Source organism: Staurois parvus, unplaced genomic scaffold (genome assembly GCF_062004578.1).
Source record: "Staurois parvus isolate SC_StPar_1 unplaced genomic scaffold, SC_StPar_1.0 ptg003853l, whole genome shotgun sequence".
Taxonomy (NCBI): Eukaryota; Metazoa; Chordata; class Amphibia; order Anura; family Ranidae; genus Staurois; species Staurois parvus.
In genome coordinates this window covers 44,575-60,608 of record NW_028321648.1, presented here as the reverse complement: position 1 = coordinate 60,608, position 16,034 = coordinate 44,575, and the positions used below count along the sequence as shown (strand labels likewise).

General features: G+C 41.6%; 1 protein-coding gene across 1 annotated transcript in view; it reads right to left on the bottom strand.

Moving 5' to 3' along the window:
* The window catches only part of LOC149427343 (ovostatin-like), a gene marked incomplete at its 3' end in the record, with an annotated part of 72,260 nt that overhangs the window by 12,764 nt on the left and 43,462 nt on the right, over positions 1-16,034 (bottom strand). The window contains 10 exon segments of the mRNA XM_089668107.1: positions 1,408-1,459; positions 3,310-3,428; positions 5,072-5,195; positions 5,540-5,708; positions 5,710-5,760; positions 6,583-6,658; positions 10,170-10,347; positions 13,464-13,634; positions 14,454-14,603; positions 15,526-15,668. Coding sequence (XP_089524233.1) covers positions 1,408-1,459; positions 3,310-3,428; positions 5,072-5,195; positions 5,540-5,708; positions 5,710-5,760; positions 6,583-6,658; positions 10,170-10,347; positions 13,464-13,634; positions 14,454-14,603; positions 15,526-15,668 — 1,233 coding nt within the window.

Sequence of the window (16,034 nt, the reverse complement as noted above, 5' to 3'; positions counted from 1 at the left end):
ATTACATTAAAATGAGGGTTGGGGGTATGAGACCACTAATGTGAACCTTGCACTGACAAAGAACAGGTTCATAGATGGTCTGAAATCTTGGCTGGTTCACCAGGGACTGGTGATTTGATTCATCTATGGGCAGGGAAAGCTCCCCAGCTGGAAGACCACAATGGCTCCACAGGAGAGAGCACAAATTATGTCCAGGAAACATTCTACACTGGGGCGGACTGACCATTTGGAAACTCGGGCACTGCCTGAGGGCCCGGGGTCAGTAGGGAGCCCCATGAGATGCCCCTGGTACCTTTTTCATAGGCTTTTTGAGTTTGGGCAAGGACACAGGGGCCCCATGATCCCCTATTGCCTGGGGGCCCCATCAGTTGTCAGTCCGCCCCTGTTCTATACCCATAGATTTAGGAGTTTCATATGAAAAGTTAGTGCCGGTTCACATTTGTGGAGTGGATGCGGTTAGAACTGCATCCAATCTGCATGAAAAAAACATTGCGTCCTATGGCGCCTGTTCACATATGTCCAATGCACTGGTGATGCGGGTTTTAAAGAGTCCTGTCCACACCTGAACAGGACCGAACTGCTCAGAAATCGGATTACAGACTATTGACTTCTATGGGAACGGTTTCTAAACAGCATAATCCTGAGAGCCAATCCTGTCCTGAACCTGACATGAACGGTTGAACTACTTATTAGCTGTGAAACCTGAGCTTCAATCTGCACATGACTGATACAGCTCTTAGGCAGCGTTGTTGTGTAACAAGGTTTAATTTATGACAAAAAAAAAAAAAAAAAAAAAAAAAAAAAAACCAGTCAGCAACTTAAAGCTTCCATGTCTCTTTGGAGTCTAGTAACTAAGTGTAACACACCCCATTACAAGTGCTTAAAAGCAAAGTCCATCTTTCTGACCAAATTTCATATTACACCCATTGTTGGGGCTGTAGAATGACCATATTTTTAGGTTGTGCCCTATCTTCAAACTGCTTACAGAATCTTGGATTTTCTACAGATTAGCGCACCCCCCCTTTTTTTTCCTCAACTTAGACTTCAGAGAACTGAACAGAGACTACAAGCTGCCATCTGCCAACATGGCAGAGGGACTCTTAGTCAATGGAACGCAAGTGCAGTGTTGTCATGATACACAGATACTTCAAGCTTTGTAACTGAAAAGCCGTACCTTGGTACAGAGTTGCAACTGGTCAAACCAACAATCTGCACAAGCGTTGACCCTTCAATTCACTAATTGCAATACTTTGCAGGTCCTAATGCAAAAAGTTGTGAAATGCACTTTTTAAATCTATGAGTGAAATTTAATTTTTTTTACAAAATGTGGAATATGCCATTAAATGGACCATTAACAGTCCTAGGAAGTAACCATACATGGATAATATCTCAAGAACCTTCTCTTACCTTTGACACAGACAAAGTCAGTTTTGGTCACTTCTTGTTTGAGGCCTTCAGGCTTAAAAATAGACAAAAACAAACATTTGTATACTGTCCTATTAAGTTAATCAATTTTATTGCATAGCTACCTTGGGGGGGGGGGGGGGGGGGGGACACACAAAAACCCTCAAGTCATGTTTAAGGGTCAATGGAATATCTTGAAACCATCTATAGCCACAGTTTGTTTGATCCTGACTACAAGGAATATTGGGATGAATCTGGCTCATTTCCTGTCTACAATATACTGCTAGATCTTCATATTTAATACCTCATCCATGATTTTTGCCAACTAAGAGGATGGAAGTTGGGAAGGATTGTCCAGCATGCAGTGCATTTATTTTTGTGGCCACCATATCCATTTTGTACAGCTGTCCCTCTAGTTATGAGAGATCTCAGTTTTGATACGAGTATACAGCAATTAAATGCATAGATATGGTTTCAAGGTATTCTATGGATCCTTTGACAAATCCCTTAAACATATTGTAGCGATGTGATAATTTCTTTGCCCATCTTCCAGTGTATACTTCTATTATTCAGTGTTTGTTTTGCCATTTTCCAATATGGCTGCTATGCTCTCTGGGGATTGAGGATGAGGTCATCAGAGAGCCTTGTGAAAAAAGGAGGGAAGTGTGGATTTCCTGGGAGAGAGAGAACTCAGACTAAGTGTTGCAGCCTCCCCTCACTGAGACATGCAGAAAAGACTGTTAATGCTTTAATGTTCCTGTTTGGAAGACACCATGTTGGATGGTTCACTGAATGTTATTTCTTGAATACATGGACTTTCATATACACTGCTGTGTGGATTACTGTCTATGTGGATGATACATTTCTCAGTTGGGATATCACTTGTTATCCACAAGCCCCAATTGAGTGGAGGCACTAGCGCTTGTTATAATCTGTGATCAGGACAAGATCTCTAAGGACTTTGCTCCTAATTACTATACAGGTGACGCCATCATACCCCAGTAGCCACAAAGTGTACAAATAATGCTACAATATCAAAGTCAAGTCTATGTGGAGTATGCTTTGGTTTTAATAAATGGAATTAGTAAGTTAAAAGATGTCCGTCAGTTTATATTAAAAAACTTTATATATAATTTTGATCTGGGTTGAAGTATTGAGCAGAATCCATGTTTTATTTAAGCTTTTTCCGATACCTTGATTATAGCATTAAAAAAAAGGGACATTTAAAAAGTGTTACTAAACCAACAGTAAAAATCAGTCTGTAGATTCAGTAAAGCACGATTGTAATACTTACTGTGGAACCTAAAGGGTTAATCTTCCACATTGTGTAAAAACGGCTGTTTGATCATGTCTTCTCTGATCCTCCCCCTCTACTGTTCTCAATTCATCTGATAGTACAGAGCTCTAGAAGTCACTCTGCACATGCTCAGTTTAGTGTATTGCTAGTTTTGTTTTGGAAGGGTGTATGATCAGCACAGGGCCAGTCAACACTGTCCAGAGAGGGTCAGGAGTTATTCAGCCTCAGGACAGTCAGGAGAATGAAAATCAGCTGAGATTAACCAGTGCTGTGCTGGACACCTAAAGTCACAAGACTGCTATATACTGCTTATGAGAAAAGTTATTTAGCAGTTTATATTTACTAAAATTACATTTCCATGTTCTGTGTACTGTGGGAGACCAGATATAGTGAATGCAGGGTCCTGGGTTTAGTAACACCTTAATAAATATGCAGCCCTATTAGCATAGGTATCCAGGTTAAGAAAATGTTGGCATTCAGGAAAAAAAAAAAAAAAAAAAAAATATAAAAAGAATGGCAAAAAAATATACAGAACAGTTTATATATTGTAGACATGCTACAAGATTTTCCAGGTTGTAAATTTTAGCCTTTTATTTTTGTCCACTCACCTCCACAGTGAAACTCCGCACTATGGTGTCCTTGCGGTTTGGTTCGTTAGGATCAGCAGGTCCCTCACATGAATTACCAATCTGAATTGTTTCAGCGGTCACAGTGACATTAGTGACACCTGTACAATGAAAGTACATTTTAATCACCATTTTCACAGTATAAAACTTGGTATGGACATCAGTCATGGGCTGCAGTGGCCAAAAAGGTAGAGAAGGGAGAGGGACTGGAGAGAAAAAAAAAAAACCCACAGTAATGCTGGCACATTTGGCTCATTTTATCAAGGAAATGTGGTACTTCAACCAGATTTCATATTTTCTGAGAACTAGTTGGAACCATGTTATTCATCCTATTATCAGCCTTTTTGTTCTTTGGTTGAGGAGTCAAAATTAGAACTGCTGGGGAGAAAGTAGGCTAGGTATCATTTGACACTGGACCTCACAGGCTGAAACTCTTCCATGGAACTCCTTTGGAAAAATCACTACTCTACCTGTGGGGAAGTGTAGCATGGTTTGATGGCAGTGACCACACAGTCTGGTTGCAATAAACTAAAGCTTGTATTGAGCAGAATCTCAAACGTTACAAACATCTAGCGAGAGACCAACAGGGAAATAACTCCAATGTAAGCAAGAACATGGCTGAGGAGAGGCCAACAGTGTTTCAGAGGTTGAAGTGCGGCCTGGCTGGTCAGGTCCCAATCAGGGAGGCTTCTCTATAGGGAGAGTCCTTAGCCCATCCTTTCTATGTCAGGAACCTCTCTACCACTAGTTATTTTCCCTAACAAGCAGTCTGTTCCTACACTGGCCACCTCACATAATGCGCACCAAAACCCGGAGGAAAGGATTTATTAGACCCTGCTGACCCAAGATGGCACCAAGTATCACATGGCTGCAACATAAGTAACCTGAACGCAGCTTTGTTGACCCAGGAAACCATAGAGAACCAATTCTCCTTGACTCTCCAGGCTGTGGTACTGCTAAAGTCTAGCACCACCTACAGTGGAGAAAACAGACTGCAACTGCCTACATGCCCAAGTCAATACATTGTGGTTAGGACATCATATGTTTTTGCTTTTGGATGTCAAATATTATAAGAAGTGTCAACTTCTGCTCTGCCATTATCCCTTCTGATTTTTAGGCTGTAGAGTGTTAGAAAGCTTCTCATTACTTGCATTTCACATATGTTACTATAGGTTTAATATAGGTTTTTATGCTCCCACAATTCCCATAGCCCTGTAGATTCTGCTTCCTCAGAAAAACTGCTAAAAAAAGTTTAGAAGTTAAACACAGGAAGAATAGTGCCCTATCACCAGGGTCAGGGGGAGGAACAGTGTCCCATCCTTGTGTTGAAGGAATAGTGTCCAATCATTGTCAAGAATTATGTCCCACTGTTGGTATCAGTGGGAGAAATGGTGCCTTAAGGGCTGGATAAAAAGATATTACAGGGCCACATCCCGCCTGCACTGGAGTTTAATGCTTTATATCAACAAAATTTATAGCATTGGCCCCATTACAGAACTCTGGGGAACACCATTTACAACATTGGACCAATTAGAGAATGAGTCATCAGTTTCTTGTAACCATTCATGCAACCAGTTTCCTATCCATGTACAGATTCATGAACTCCAACAGGTCTCATTTTATAGATTAAAGGTTTAAGTGGTACAGTATCAAATGCTTTAGTAAAATCTAGATAAACTACATACTATACCATGTTGTACTTTATGCAATTGGAAATAAAATCAGACAGATATTCTTCTAATACCTATGGATGTGGCATTTATCTTCCAGGAGTAGGAGACTCTTTCCTGTGAGCATACGCATTTCACCGAGTCTGTATCAACCGGTTCTGCTGCATAGTCACCTGAAGATTGTAACTGGACACGTACCTGGGAAAACATGAAGAAAAGTCAACACTCCTGTTTGGTGAAAACCCAAGACAGCCCTTGTCTTTAAGGGATTTGTAAGTCCATTCTTGCCTACCGAGGACATGATTTTATTTTTAAAAAAAAAAATAAAATCAATTTTGAGATTAAAAGGGTCTATGACTAAGACTTGCGATAATTTTTTTCGTTTGTTAAAACAAGTAAACATGAGAACAATCTGTAGTTTCTCTTCTAGATTTTAATTGTGCTTCTTGTGATAGAACAAATATTCATGCTGATATCACATGCCTAAAGAACCAACCAAAAATAGAAAAAGAAAAAAAAAAAAAAAGGCAGCCAGTGGTCACCTGGGCACATTTGTCCATGTAGTTAGCGACAGAACCCACTAGACGCATGATTTCTCCACGGACAATGGAATCTGGAAGAGAGACGTCTACAAACATCTTCTGGAAAGAAGTGAAATTGGCTGGGTATTTGGTCATGCCGAAACCAGTCCCGTTGGAGAGACACACCACTTTTCCACTTCGTGATGGTTCCTGGGACCTCAACTGAAATGGCACCACTTTCCCTGAAAATTGGAATAAAAAAAAATTTAAAAATATACACGTTTTGCTGTATGTAGCAGACTTGTCATCTAGTTTTTAACAAAATGGGTGCGGCGGGGGGGGGGGGGGGGGGCAACCTGGTAAAGTATTTATATTGGTCTGACCTGTCCTGATATTTACACTGCTTTGCATCAAGCAGCCTGGTCTGCAGGGGTAGAGGGAATTTTCTCTGCCACAGTTCACTAACAGATCCCCGCAATCCCCCAAAATGTAGGTGTCAGTTTACATTATACACAGCTTGAGATCTTGGGGGGGGGAATAAATTAAACAAAACTGGCCCATCTGCAGTGCTATTACTGCAGCCAAGATCACAACCAGCCAATGGCAAGTGCCAGTAATGTGGCCAGGCACTGTACACACTGAAGCAGCATATTCTGTAGAAAAAGAAAAACATTTTTAAATGATTAGAATGTGTGTAGAATTTAAAGCAGAATTTAATCAGAGGCAAACCCTTAAAATAAATTTCAGGGACCCCAATTTAAAGCTCATGATCATAAGGTTGTAAATCTCCAAACTACAAGATGAGGGTGCTGCAAACCCCAATGGTCTGCTGAAGTGCCCCATGACTTCAGTGGTCTGCCGAAGAAGTGCCTTGTGGCCCCAGTGGTCTTCAGTAAAGGTGTCCCATGACACTGATGTACAACATGGTCAGGTAAAAGGATATTCATTAGATGAATGAGCATCTGATGAGCTGCCACTGATTAATGGCAACATTTACACTTGAGTCTGCGATGATCAAATAGAAGAATCTCAGAATGGCTGATGCAACTTTATGTCAAACTCACCCCACATATGTGGTCCCAAAATACCACACTTCTGGAAAATATGTCCGCACTGTTGTCTCTGGGGCTCCAACATTTGCTAGAAAAAAAACAAACAAACAAAAAAAAACAAAATCAGTATTTGCATAAAATTAGTTTGCTGTATGAAAACCCATTTGGACTCAAATAAAATCAACAGTTCTGTGCTTGACAAAGGATGTAGCTTGGGTGGTGTCCAAACCATGTGAAAAATGTTAAATGTTCCTGCAAGTTTCCCTAAGATATATATTCCTCCCAACCATTTCAGATTCTGTTGTATTGTCCTGGGATTTTAACAAAGTCCTGGCCTCCGGCAGATCCAGACCATGTCAGGGAATGCCAATCCACTAAAAGGGATCTTGTGGGCAGCAGTGGAGAAGATTGTCCCCTCCGGGGCACAGCCTTGCTTAGGGAGGATTACATGGTGGGGGAAATATGTAGAGCAGGTGCATAAAACTTCAAATTTACTGCAGGGCTGTACATGACTTCAGCAAAAATTCTGGGGTGTCAGTGAACAGCAGCAAGATGGGGCAATAACTGCTACCTGTTGAATTTTTCTGTATTGCAACTTTTGGACAGAAGGACCTGCAGATTGAGGACCCCCTTCCAGGTCCAGCAAGTGTAGTCTCACCTCAAGGACTGTGTGACCCATTCCACACCACCTTATTCTGTACTGTGTTGGGTGTTCCCTATTCCATACCACCCCATTGTACCCTGCACTGTGCATTCCACACCACCTCATTTTGTACTCTGCTGTGCATTGCCCATTTTAAATCTCCTAATTCTGTACTGTATGTTCCTATGCCACACCACCTCATTCTGTACTCTGCCCTCTCATTCAGTGCATTCCCTTTTCCACACCACTTCATTCTGTACTCTACACAATGAGGTTGATTTACTAACATGAGAGTGCAAAATCTGGTGCAGCTGTGCATGGGAGCCAACCATCTTCCAGGTTGTCAGATTGTGAACTCCAGTTTTATTAAATCAACCCCAATGTGCCTGCTATTACCTCATTCCATGCTGTGTGTTCTTTATTCCACACTTCATTCTGTACTCTGTTGTGCACATCCAAGGTTTTTGTGGTTTTTTTCCTCCCGCTGACTGATGACATTTGCATTCTGTATCTTGTGCTGTGTGCGAGTCACTTTGAGCTCTGCATTCTATAAACTGTTTGGAACATTCTTAAAAAGGAACGCACCGGTGAGCTCAACACCAAAAGACCCTGAAGACCACGGAAAACTGGTGGATGACCGAAGAATTATTTCCCTGGTGAAGAAAACACCCTTCACAACAGTTGGCCAGATCAAGAACACTCCCCAGGAGGTAGGTGTATGTGTGTCAAAGTCACCAATCAAGAGAAGACTTCACCAGAGTGAATACAGAGGGTTCACCACAAGATGTAAACCATTGGTGAGCCTCAAAAACAGGAAGGCCAGATTAGAATTTGCCAAACGACATCTAAAAAAGCCTTCACAGTTCTGGAACAACATCCTATGGACAGATGAGACCAAGATCAACTTGTACCAGAGTGATGGGAGGAGAAGAGTATGGAGAAGGAAAGTAACTGCTCATGATCCTAAGCATACCACCTCATCAGTGAAGCATGGTGGTGGTAGTGTCATGGCGTGGGCATGTATGGCTGCCAATGGAACTGCTTCTCTTGTATTTATGGATGATGTGACTGACAAAAGCAGAAGGATGAATTCTGAAGTGTTTCGGGATTATTATCTGCTCATATTCAGCCAAATGCTTCACAACTCATTGGACGCTTCACAGTGCAGATGGACAATGACCCAATGCAGACTGCAAAAGCAACCAAAGAGTTTAAGGGAAAGAAGTGGAATGTTATGCAATGGCCAAGTCAATCACCTGACCTGAATCCGATTGAGCATGCATTTCACTTGCTGAAGACAAAACTGAAGGGAAAATGCCCCAAGAACAAGCAGGAACTGAAGACAGTTGCAGTAGAGGCCTGGCAGAGCATCACCAGGGATGAAACCCAGCGTCTGGTGATGTCTATGCGTTCCACACTTCAGGCTGTAATTGACTGCAAAGGATTTGCAACCAAGTATTAAAAAGTGAAAGTTTGATTTATGATTATTCCGTCCCATTACTTTTGGTCCCTTAACAAGTGGGAGGCACATATGCAAACTGTTGTAATTCCTACACCGTTCACCTGATTTGATGTAAATACCCTCAAATTAAAGCCGACAGTCTGCAGTTAAAGCACATCTTGTTTGTTTCATTTCAAATCCATTGTGGTGGTGTATAGAGCCAAAAATGTTAGAATTGTGTCGATGTCACAATATTTATGGACCTGACTGTACATTCTGACTGCTGTGCTGTATACACAGATTCAGGTTAAATAGCCCTGATCACTGTAATCTACACCATACATCACCAACCCCAGCAGTTATGAGTCTGAAAGAAAGTTTTAATTAAAAAAAATAGGCAAGTTCTGCATAATAAAAAAGGGCCAGTTAACCTAATTTGTTAGAAGAGTTTCTAAATGCACATTTACACACTTTGATGTGTTCCGGTGCATGTTTTCCCTTCTTTATCATAATTCACATATTGTGCATTTGGTGCGTTCCCATGTTACATTTTTTTTTTTCTGTATGGTACATTTTCTATTTTTGTAAGACTACACTGCAATGGTGTGAACTAGCAGCATTGGAATACAAGGAGAATTCTGTGCATGTCTTTTCTGCAGATTAAAAATGCATGAGACTGCATCTGATGTGAGTCAGCTTTAAGGTAGAATCAGACTGCAGAAAATCTAGTTGGACAACTAGCATGCTGAGAAAGGCATGTGTAAGGAAAAGGCATGTCTGTAAGACTTTTGTGCCACTGCAATTAAGATATTGGATTGTGGCATACGAGTAGGCTTGGGCATTATTCAGTGTAATTTACCTTTGCCCCCTTCTCCCTGGAATATCCCTTATTTCCAAGTTTAAAAGTTGGGGGGGGGGGGGGGTTAAAAACCCCACAGCTATGTTGCCATCTAGAATAAGTTACACGCTAGCCCTGCCACCTGGCAGTACTAGGGTCATTGGTTTGAATCCAAACCACAGCACCACCTGCCTGGCATTTGCATGTTCTCCGTGCCTGCATGGGTTTCCTCCAGGTACTCCAGTTTCCTCCCAGAGGCCTACTTGAAGAATTTAGTTTGCAGAGTATCTTCAGTTCATTTTGGTACACAGTTGAGCTGAAGTTTGCATATCCTGGCAGAAATTGTGAAATTTTGGCATTTATACTGAAAATATGACTGATTATGCCAAAAACTGTTTGATAAAATGGTTTCATATGATAATTATCCCTAAATAAGACACAGTGGTTAGGCACCTTTAACAAATATCACCCAAATGGCCCTGATCAAAAAAAAAAAAGTTTCCATCCCCTGGAATGTTTCAACTGTGGCTTTTTAAATTGAAATTTAGTGGGAGAAGGGAGAACTTGTAGATTTATGGCAATATCAGCTTCCTAAATAAAAGTTTTTACTTGATAGACATTACTCTGGTCTCCCATGACCACATTAAAAACCACAATGTGTCACAGTAAATATTTACCCATTATAGTAGTAGTTGCTGTTTCCCTAGCGGCTGAATTGTCTTCAGCATTCACCAGACCAGAAAATGATGGCCGTGCAAACGAAAAGACTGGGGGTCCATTAAATCCAATAAAGGGTTGTGAGCACAATTGTGCCTGCTGGAAGGGCGTACCAGTGATTACATGCATACCGATATCCTGAAAAAAAGGGACAGAAATGTGAGGAAAAAGCAAACGCACACACTAATAAAACACATCTACACATATAGACACCCCTAGGCTGCCTTTGCCGACCTCCTGGAAATGCTAGCTGCCTGAATCTTCCCGCTGATCAAATAGTGATTTTAGTCCTAGATCTGGCATGCAAAAAGAATTCTAACTGAATACGTTTCAGTAATTCAGGACAAAAAAAAAAAAAAAAAAAAAAAACCACACAAACCACACCACACAACCTAGCAATTTTTTATTTTGGTCTTTGGTTCTGCTGTAAAAGGATAAAATTTAACCTTTTCCACAAAGTTTTTTTGAAGGGGGGAAAAAAAAACCCCCACACCTGGCTTTACAAAATGTGCAAGTTATTTTTGTCCAAAAAGGAGTCTGTAAAGCATTGCACCAGCAATCAGAGCACCAATGACATGCTGGTCTCTTGCAGATGTCAGAGAAGATCTGCTTGCCGTATGGGATGTACAAGCAAGTCTGACAGGAAGCTTCAATGAACTGGAGCTCTGTGGTCGATCATTGAAAAACTACAAGCCGACAGCCACCAAGGCTGCCGGGACTTGTACGTACTCATTCACAGAACACTTGATGAGTGACACGGCCATGTGAGCAGAGCCCTGTGGTTTTCAAATCTGACAGAACGTATGGGGAAACGTCTCCCCGTACTATCTGCCAGAGGGAGGGGGGGGGAGACAGGTGCAACTACGACTATAGGAACAGGTTACATGTTCCACCCTAAACACCTTTTGGAACATGTTGCATTAGATCTATATATAAAAGCCCACACAAGTGCACCTTTATACAACAAGGATGATAAACTTACTTTTTGCAGTAAAAAAAAAAAAAAAAAAAAAAAAAAAAAAAAAATGTGCATTTATTGTCTAGATATAGTGACAGGAAGACTCCATGAACTACCAGGGCGCTCCACAGCACCATAGTAGTTCATTGAGAAATACATGCCGACAGCCGCCAAGTCTGTCAGGACTTGTAGTTTCTCATTCACAAAACACTTTACTTTTTTTGACAGCTAGCAAGGGGAGAGAAGATCCCATGTTGTCAAAGTGGGGGATGGTGCATTCATAACATGTTACATCCTGAATATAAAGTGTAAAATGTTATGAAAGGAGAACTTATATACTTTAAAAAAGGACTTTACTGCCTGCTCACCAAAGAAATACTTTAGTACTATCCAAGATCTTGTACATAAATTGTGGAAAAGTAAATATAACAAAAATGTCCTTGGGAGTATAGCGCCCGCCCCCTCCCCCCCCTTTCCAGACACTGCAGCTCAGAATGAGAGGGTTTCAGCAACCATGCCGTTTCAGGAAGCAGTGAGCAGGACTGGGTGTTACAAGGTGCCGATTGCCATTGCAGAGTCACAAGACTGTAGCTTGTCAAAGCTGATTGCTTGTACTACAGTATGCTGAGAAGAGGTTATAAGGGGCATGGCAGTCACCATCTACCTGGGCAACACTGCTCTAAATTCAGGAGTAGTGCAGCATTGTTGTCACCCTATTACGGGATGCTGCGTTAGACCTCACTGGCAGATCAGCAGGCATTTGTGGGACTTTTGCAAGGGACCAAAAGAAAACCAAGTGTAGATGCCCTTATAATCAAGTGTTCTAGAATTGCTGTTGCCTATTAAAAAAAACTACACCATGCTAGGCATGGTGTAGTTAACATTTTAGGTATTTTTTGCCTCACAGATCAAACTTTTTTCCCCTGGAAGGTCAGAGCCATATTTGCTCAGGCATCAAAGGTCACCTTTTACTAGGACATGTAAATACTGGTGCCTCTGCAGTCCTTGGCAGAGTTAACAAAAAGCTCTAAAAGTCTGCAGTAGAGGCTGAAGGTGTTTCAGTTTGTGACTTGCTGCTTACATTGTATAGTTGGCATGATCACTGGCGACCAAGTAAAGGCTTCCTTCTGCCTGGAGCAGGCAAACCAGCATGAATTAGCAAAACTGATTGTTTTTTCCTGTATCAAAATGCCTTGAAGTCAATGTACAAGTCGATATTACAGCCCCGATAATGATCAGCAGGCTTCTCCCCCCCGACAAATTTATTAATATAAATATAATGTAGCAGTCTCCTAGATAGCTCCTACCTAGAAATCAAACTCTAGCCAAGTAGCAGCCCAGGTGTAATAGCCCTGACCAAAATTTAGCCCGACTGAAGCTCTGCAGACTAGCTCTGGAACTTCCACCTACTCTAAAATTTTGAAGAAGATTCTAGAAGCAGTGGAAGGGAGAGAAGAGTGGCTGGTCTGCACTCTCAAGGGATCCTGGCCAATCCCCAACATGAGGCTTGTCAAGGAGCCAAGACAGCCTTTAAGAGAGTGTTTGAGCCTGCTCAGCAAGGGAGAGGGTTTGGGTGGAAGATTGAGAGCAGGAGCCAGGGAGGGGGCCCACCTACAGGCAGAGGATGTTGAGGACCTCACCAACCTCCAGAGAGAATCACCTGTGTAGCCAAGAAGGGGCTGCCCAGCTAGAAGCCCTGAGAGCAGCCACTGACCTATCCGCTCACATACCGAGGACTGAGTGAGTAGGCCTACATCCCCTGGGCCAGTAAGGGGAAGGAAAAGTGGGCTAGTGGGAAACTATTAACTTTCTGCCTGTCTTACCCTTTTAAGCGACAGGCACTGGGTCCCCTATCCAGGGTTTCACCCAGTACAGTTGGATAAAAGGAGCATCTGGGGGTGCACTAGGAGATGTTGGCTAGCTCTCCAAGAAGGATCTGTTCTGCTGTTAGATTTGTACATAGTTCCATACGTTGTCCTCAGTTTCCCATTCCTTGGGCATCCCTTACACCCCTTACCCCATCCAAGTTACACTCTGCTAATAAAAGCCAAAAAAACAAGCTCAATGACTGGTTGGCTCCTGGATGAAAGTCGGAATAGAAAAGTGTTGCCTGATTGTGCAAGACTATGGGGGAACCCAAAACTGCAACAATACCCTAAGGGGGTAGTGCTACAATTAAAAAACATGCTCCTCCTCCCATCTAAAATTTAGAGTTGATACACAGTATATGTTCTATCATGACATTCTACTGCTTTTGAGTTAACAGGTTTATGGACCATGAGCGTTGAATACTTACACGATAAACCTTACTGACGTCTTTTTCCCCTGGGAAGTTAACAGGCTCAAAGTAGGTACCATTAACAAGAATCTGTTTTTTAGCATCAATACAGGGAGGCTGAGGAGGCTCCACATTGAATCCTGCTGCATAGTATCCATTCAGGCTGGTATACTGAAGAGAGTTGTATACCTGTAATATACAATGAGATTGAATTACATGAAGTTGTATGTATAGCCAAAATTTGTTTTGAAAAGTAGGAAGGCTAAAAAACATCCAGTTTTTATATCATCCTGTTGGGGAGAGTTTCCTTTAATTCCTGCCCTGGAGAGGTCATAGGGGGTGTAGTGCCCTCAAATTAGGTTGACAGGCTACAAATTTAGTTTTTGGCTTCACTGCAGTGAGTAGAGCAGTGATCTATTGGTGTTCTCTTTAGAGTTTCCTAGGCTGGGTGTTATATTCTGGAAGCTTCTTCCAGAAGCAGCTGTAAGAAATCAAAGACAGGGAGAGTCAAATTACCAGTATGAATATTATGATTCAACCAATCCCTGAAAGGAGGAGACGTTCAGAAGGTGGCTTGGGAGGTGATAAATGTTTTGGGGGACCTTGCTAGAGTGTTCTTTACAGTGAGGGAACCAGTTTTCTTGGTGCTACCGCCCCTGGAGGACGCTTTACCGAGTCAAGGATTGCAGTCTGGGCCCAAGCAGGAGTTAGACTGAAGGTCTGGAGAACATTGATAAAAATTTTTTGCTACACTCTCGGCCTCAAAAAAAAAAAAAAGAAAAAAAAAACCATTAGTTGATCTGTTCATTTCTGGCACCAACAACCAGTCCACATAGGTTTTCAGAAAAGGCCTCAAGTCGTACTAGCCTTAGCTGCCACCACTTAAGCTGAGGGGTATAAAATCAATAAAATGGTATCACATGCTAGTACCAAGACCATGACTCCAGCTGAGAGCTGCTTTTCAAAAACACGTACAAGGTCAACTCCTCAACCCCACTGGTATCTTACCATAGCAGCAGAAAAGGTTTCCCCTACATCAAGAAGCAGGAGGCTGGAATCGAGGATACGGATGAGGCAGGAAGAAGCTGATGTGGTTTTCACTTCCAAGTCAACAAGGGAGCCGGGAGTTCCCATTTCGGAAGAGAAGTTGGCGAAAACCTAGAGGAGAGCAATTAAAATTGTTTGAGGGCATATTATACAGGGTTTTCTTCTATGGCCATCATTGGCTGTTGACAATATGGAAATCATTGGGAATATTTAGAGATTGTTTTGAAAGATGTGAATGAGCCTTCATAACGGCAGTTTTACCATCATGCCAAGTACTTTGGTTTCATGACTTTGCATCTAAACAGTGATAAGGAAATTTCTAACACTTATTTTACAGCACTTCTAACAGTATTGAAGCCAGTTGAAGACAAGCATTTAAGCTACAGGTAGCTCAACATATGAGGGAAAGGAGGCGTGGGAACAAACAAAATTTAGGTACCCGAGAGGATGAAATATGGTCCATTGCAAGGATGTAACCCTATCAAATGCCCACACAATAGTAATTTTTTTTTTTTTCACAACACCACAACCCACCACACTATTAAAAAAGGAGAGACTAGATTGGACACCCATAAAAGACCCAGACTAAGGACCATTCACACTTATGCATTTTGATTCAGCAAAATGCAACAGTTTTTCTGCAGGAAAATGGACATCACATAGAAAGCCCATTATTTCAAATTTGGCTGGTTCGGGTCTAGGTTTACTTCTATAGTGAAGTGTGAAAAAAAAATGGAAACTAAGTATATTCATAACTTACACGTGTTACAGTATGCTGCATGCACATGGAACAGGGTAAATCCAACCCAATGTAAAAGATGCACACGCTACAACCAATGAAATACTTAGGTTCCCTGCTATTTTGAAAGCTATGTGCAGTCCAGTCCCTGATGCACATCCATTCCACTGGGCACAGATTAAGGAAGAGCTGAAGAAGTCAATCTGGGTCACATGAAAAAGCTGCTATCAACCATGCACTTTAATTCTTTGAGGCTAGATCTATATATTCTCTACACAGGTGTCTATTATATACCTGGTTTTTGAAACATTTCTCCAAATTGAGATTAATGGCATCTCCCACTATCTCATCCTGCAGCATGTACTGTACGGTATATTGAACAATAGGGACATGATTAGGACAAGCCTCATAGGTTAGGTTAAATTCTCCTTGATGAGCTGAAATGAGAACACATAATTAACTGGGTTTACTCAACAGCAGGTCATACAGACATACAATGGTGGAACAAGATCTATTTGGCACCACACATGACATCCAGGAATATTCATTAAAAGGAAGCCTGAACAAAAAAAAAAAAAAAAAATACCCACATTTCCTGACTTACTGTAAGGTCAGTTTATATGTTCACTGTATGTGCCCCCAGCTCACACCATAGTTGGGCCAGTTTTTATATGAATTGGTAATTTCTTGAAAGTGTTCTTCTCCCAACCATTTAAAATTTATTTCCACTAGCAGGTCAATAGCAGTTAGGCAGGGTCTACAGGAGCAATATTTTCTGGGTGAGAAATTAACCACTTTACCTC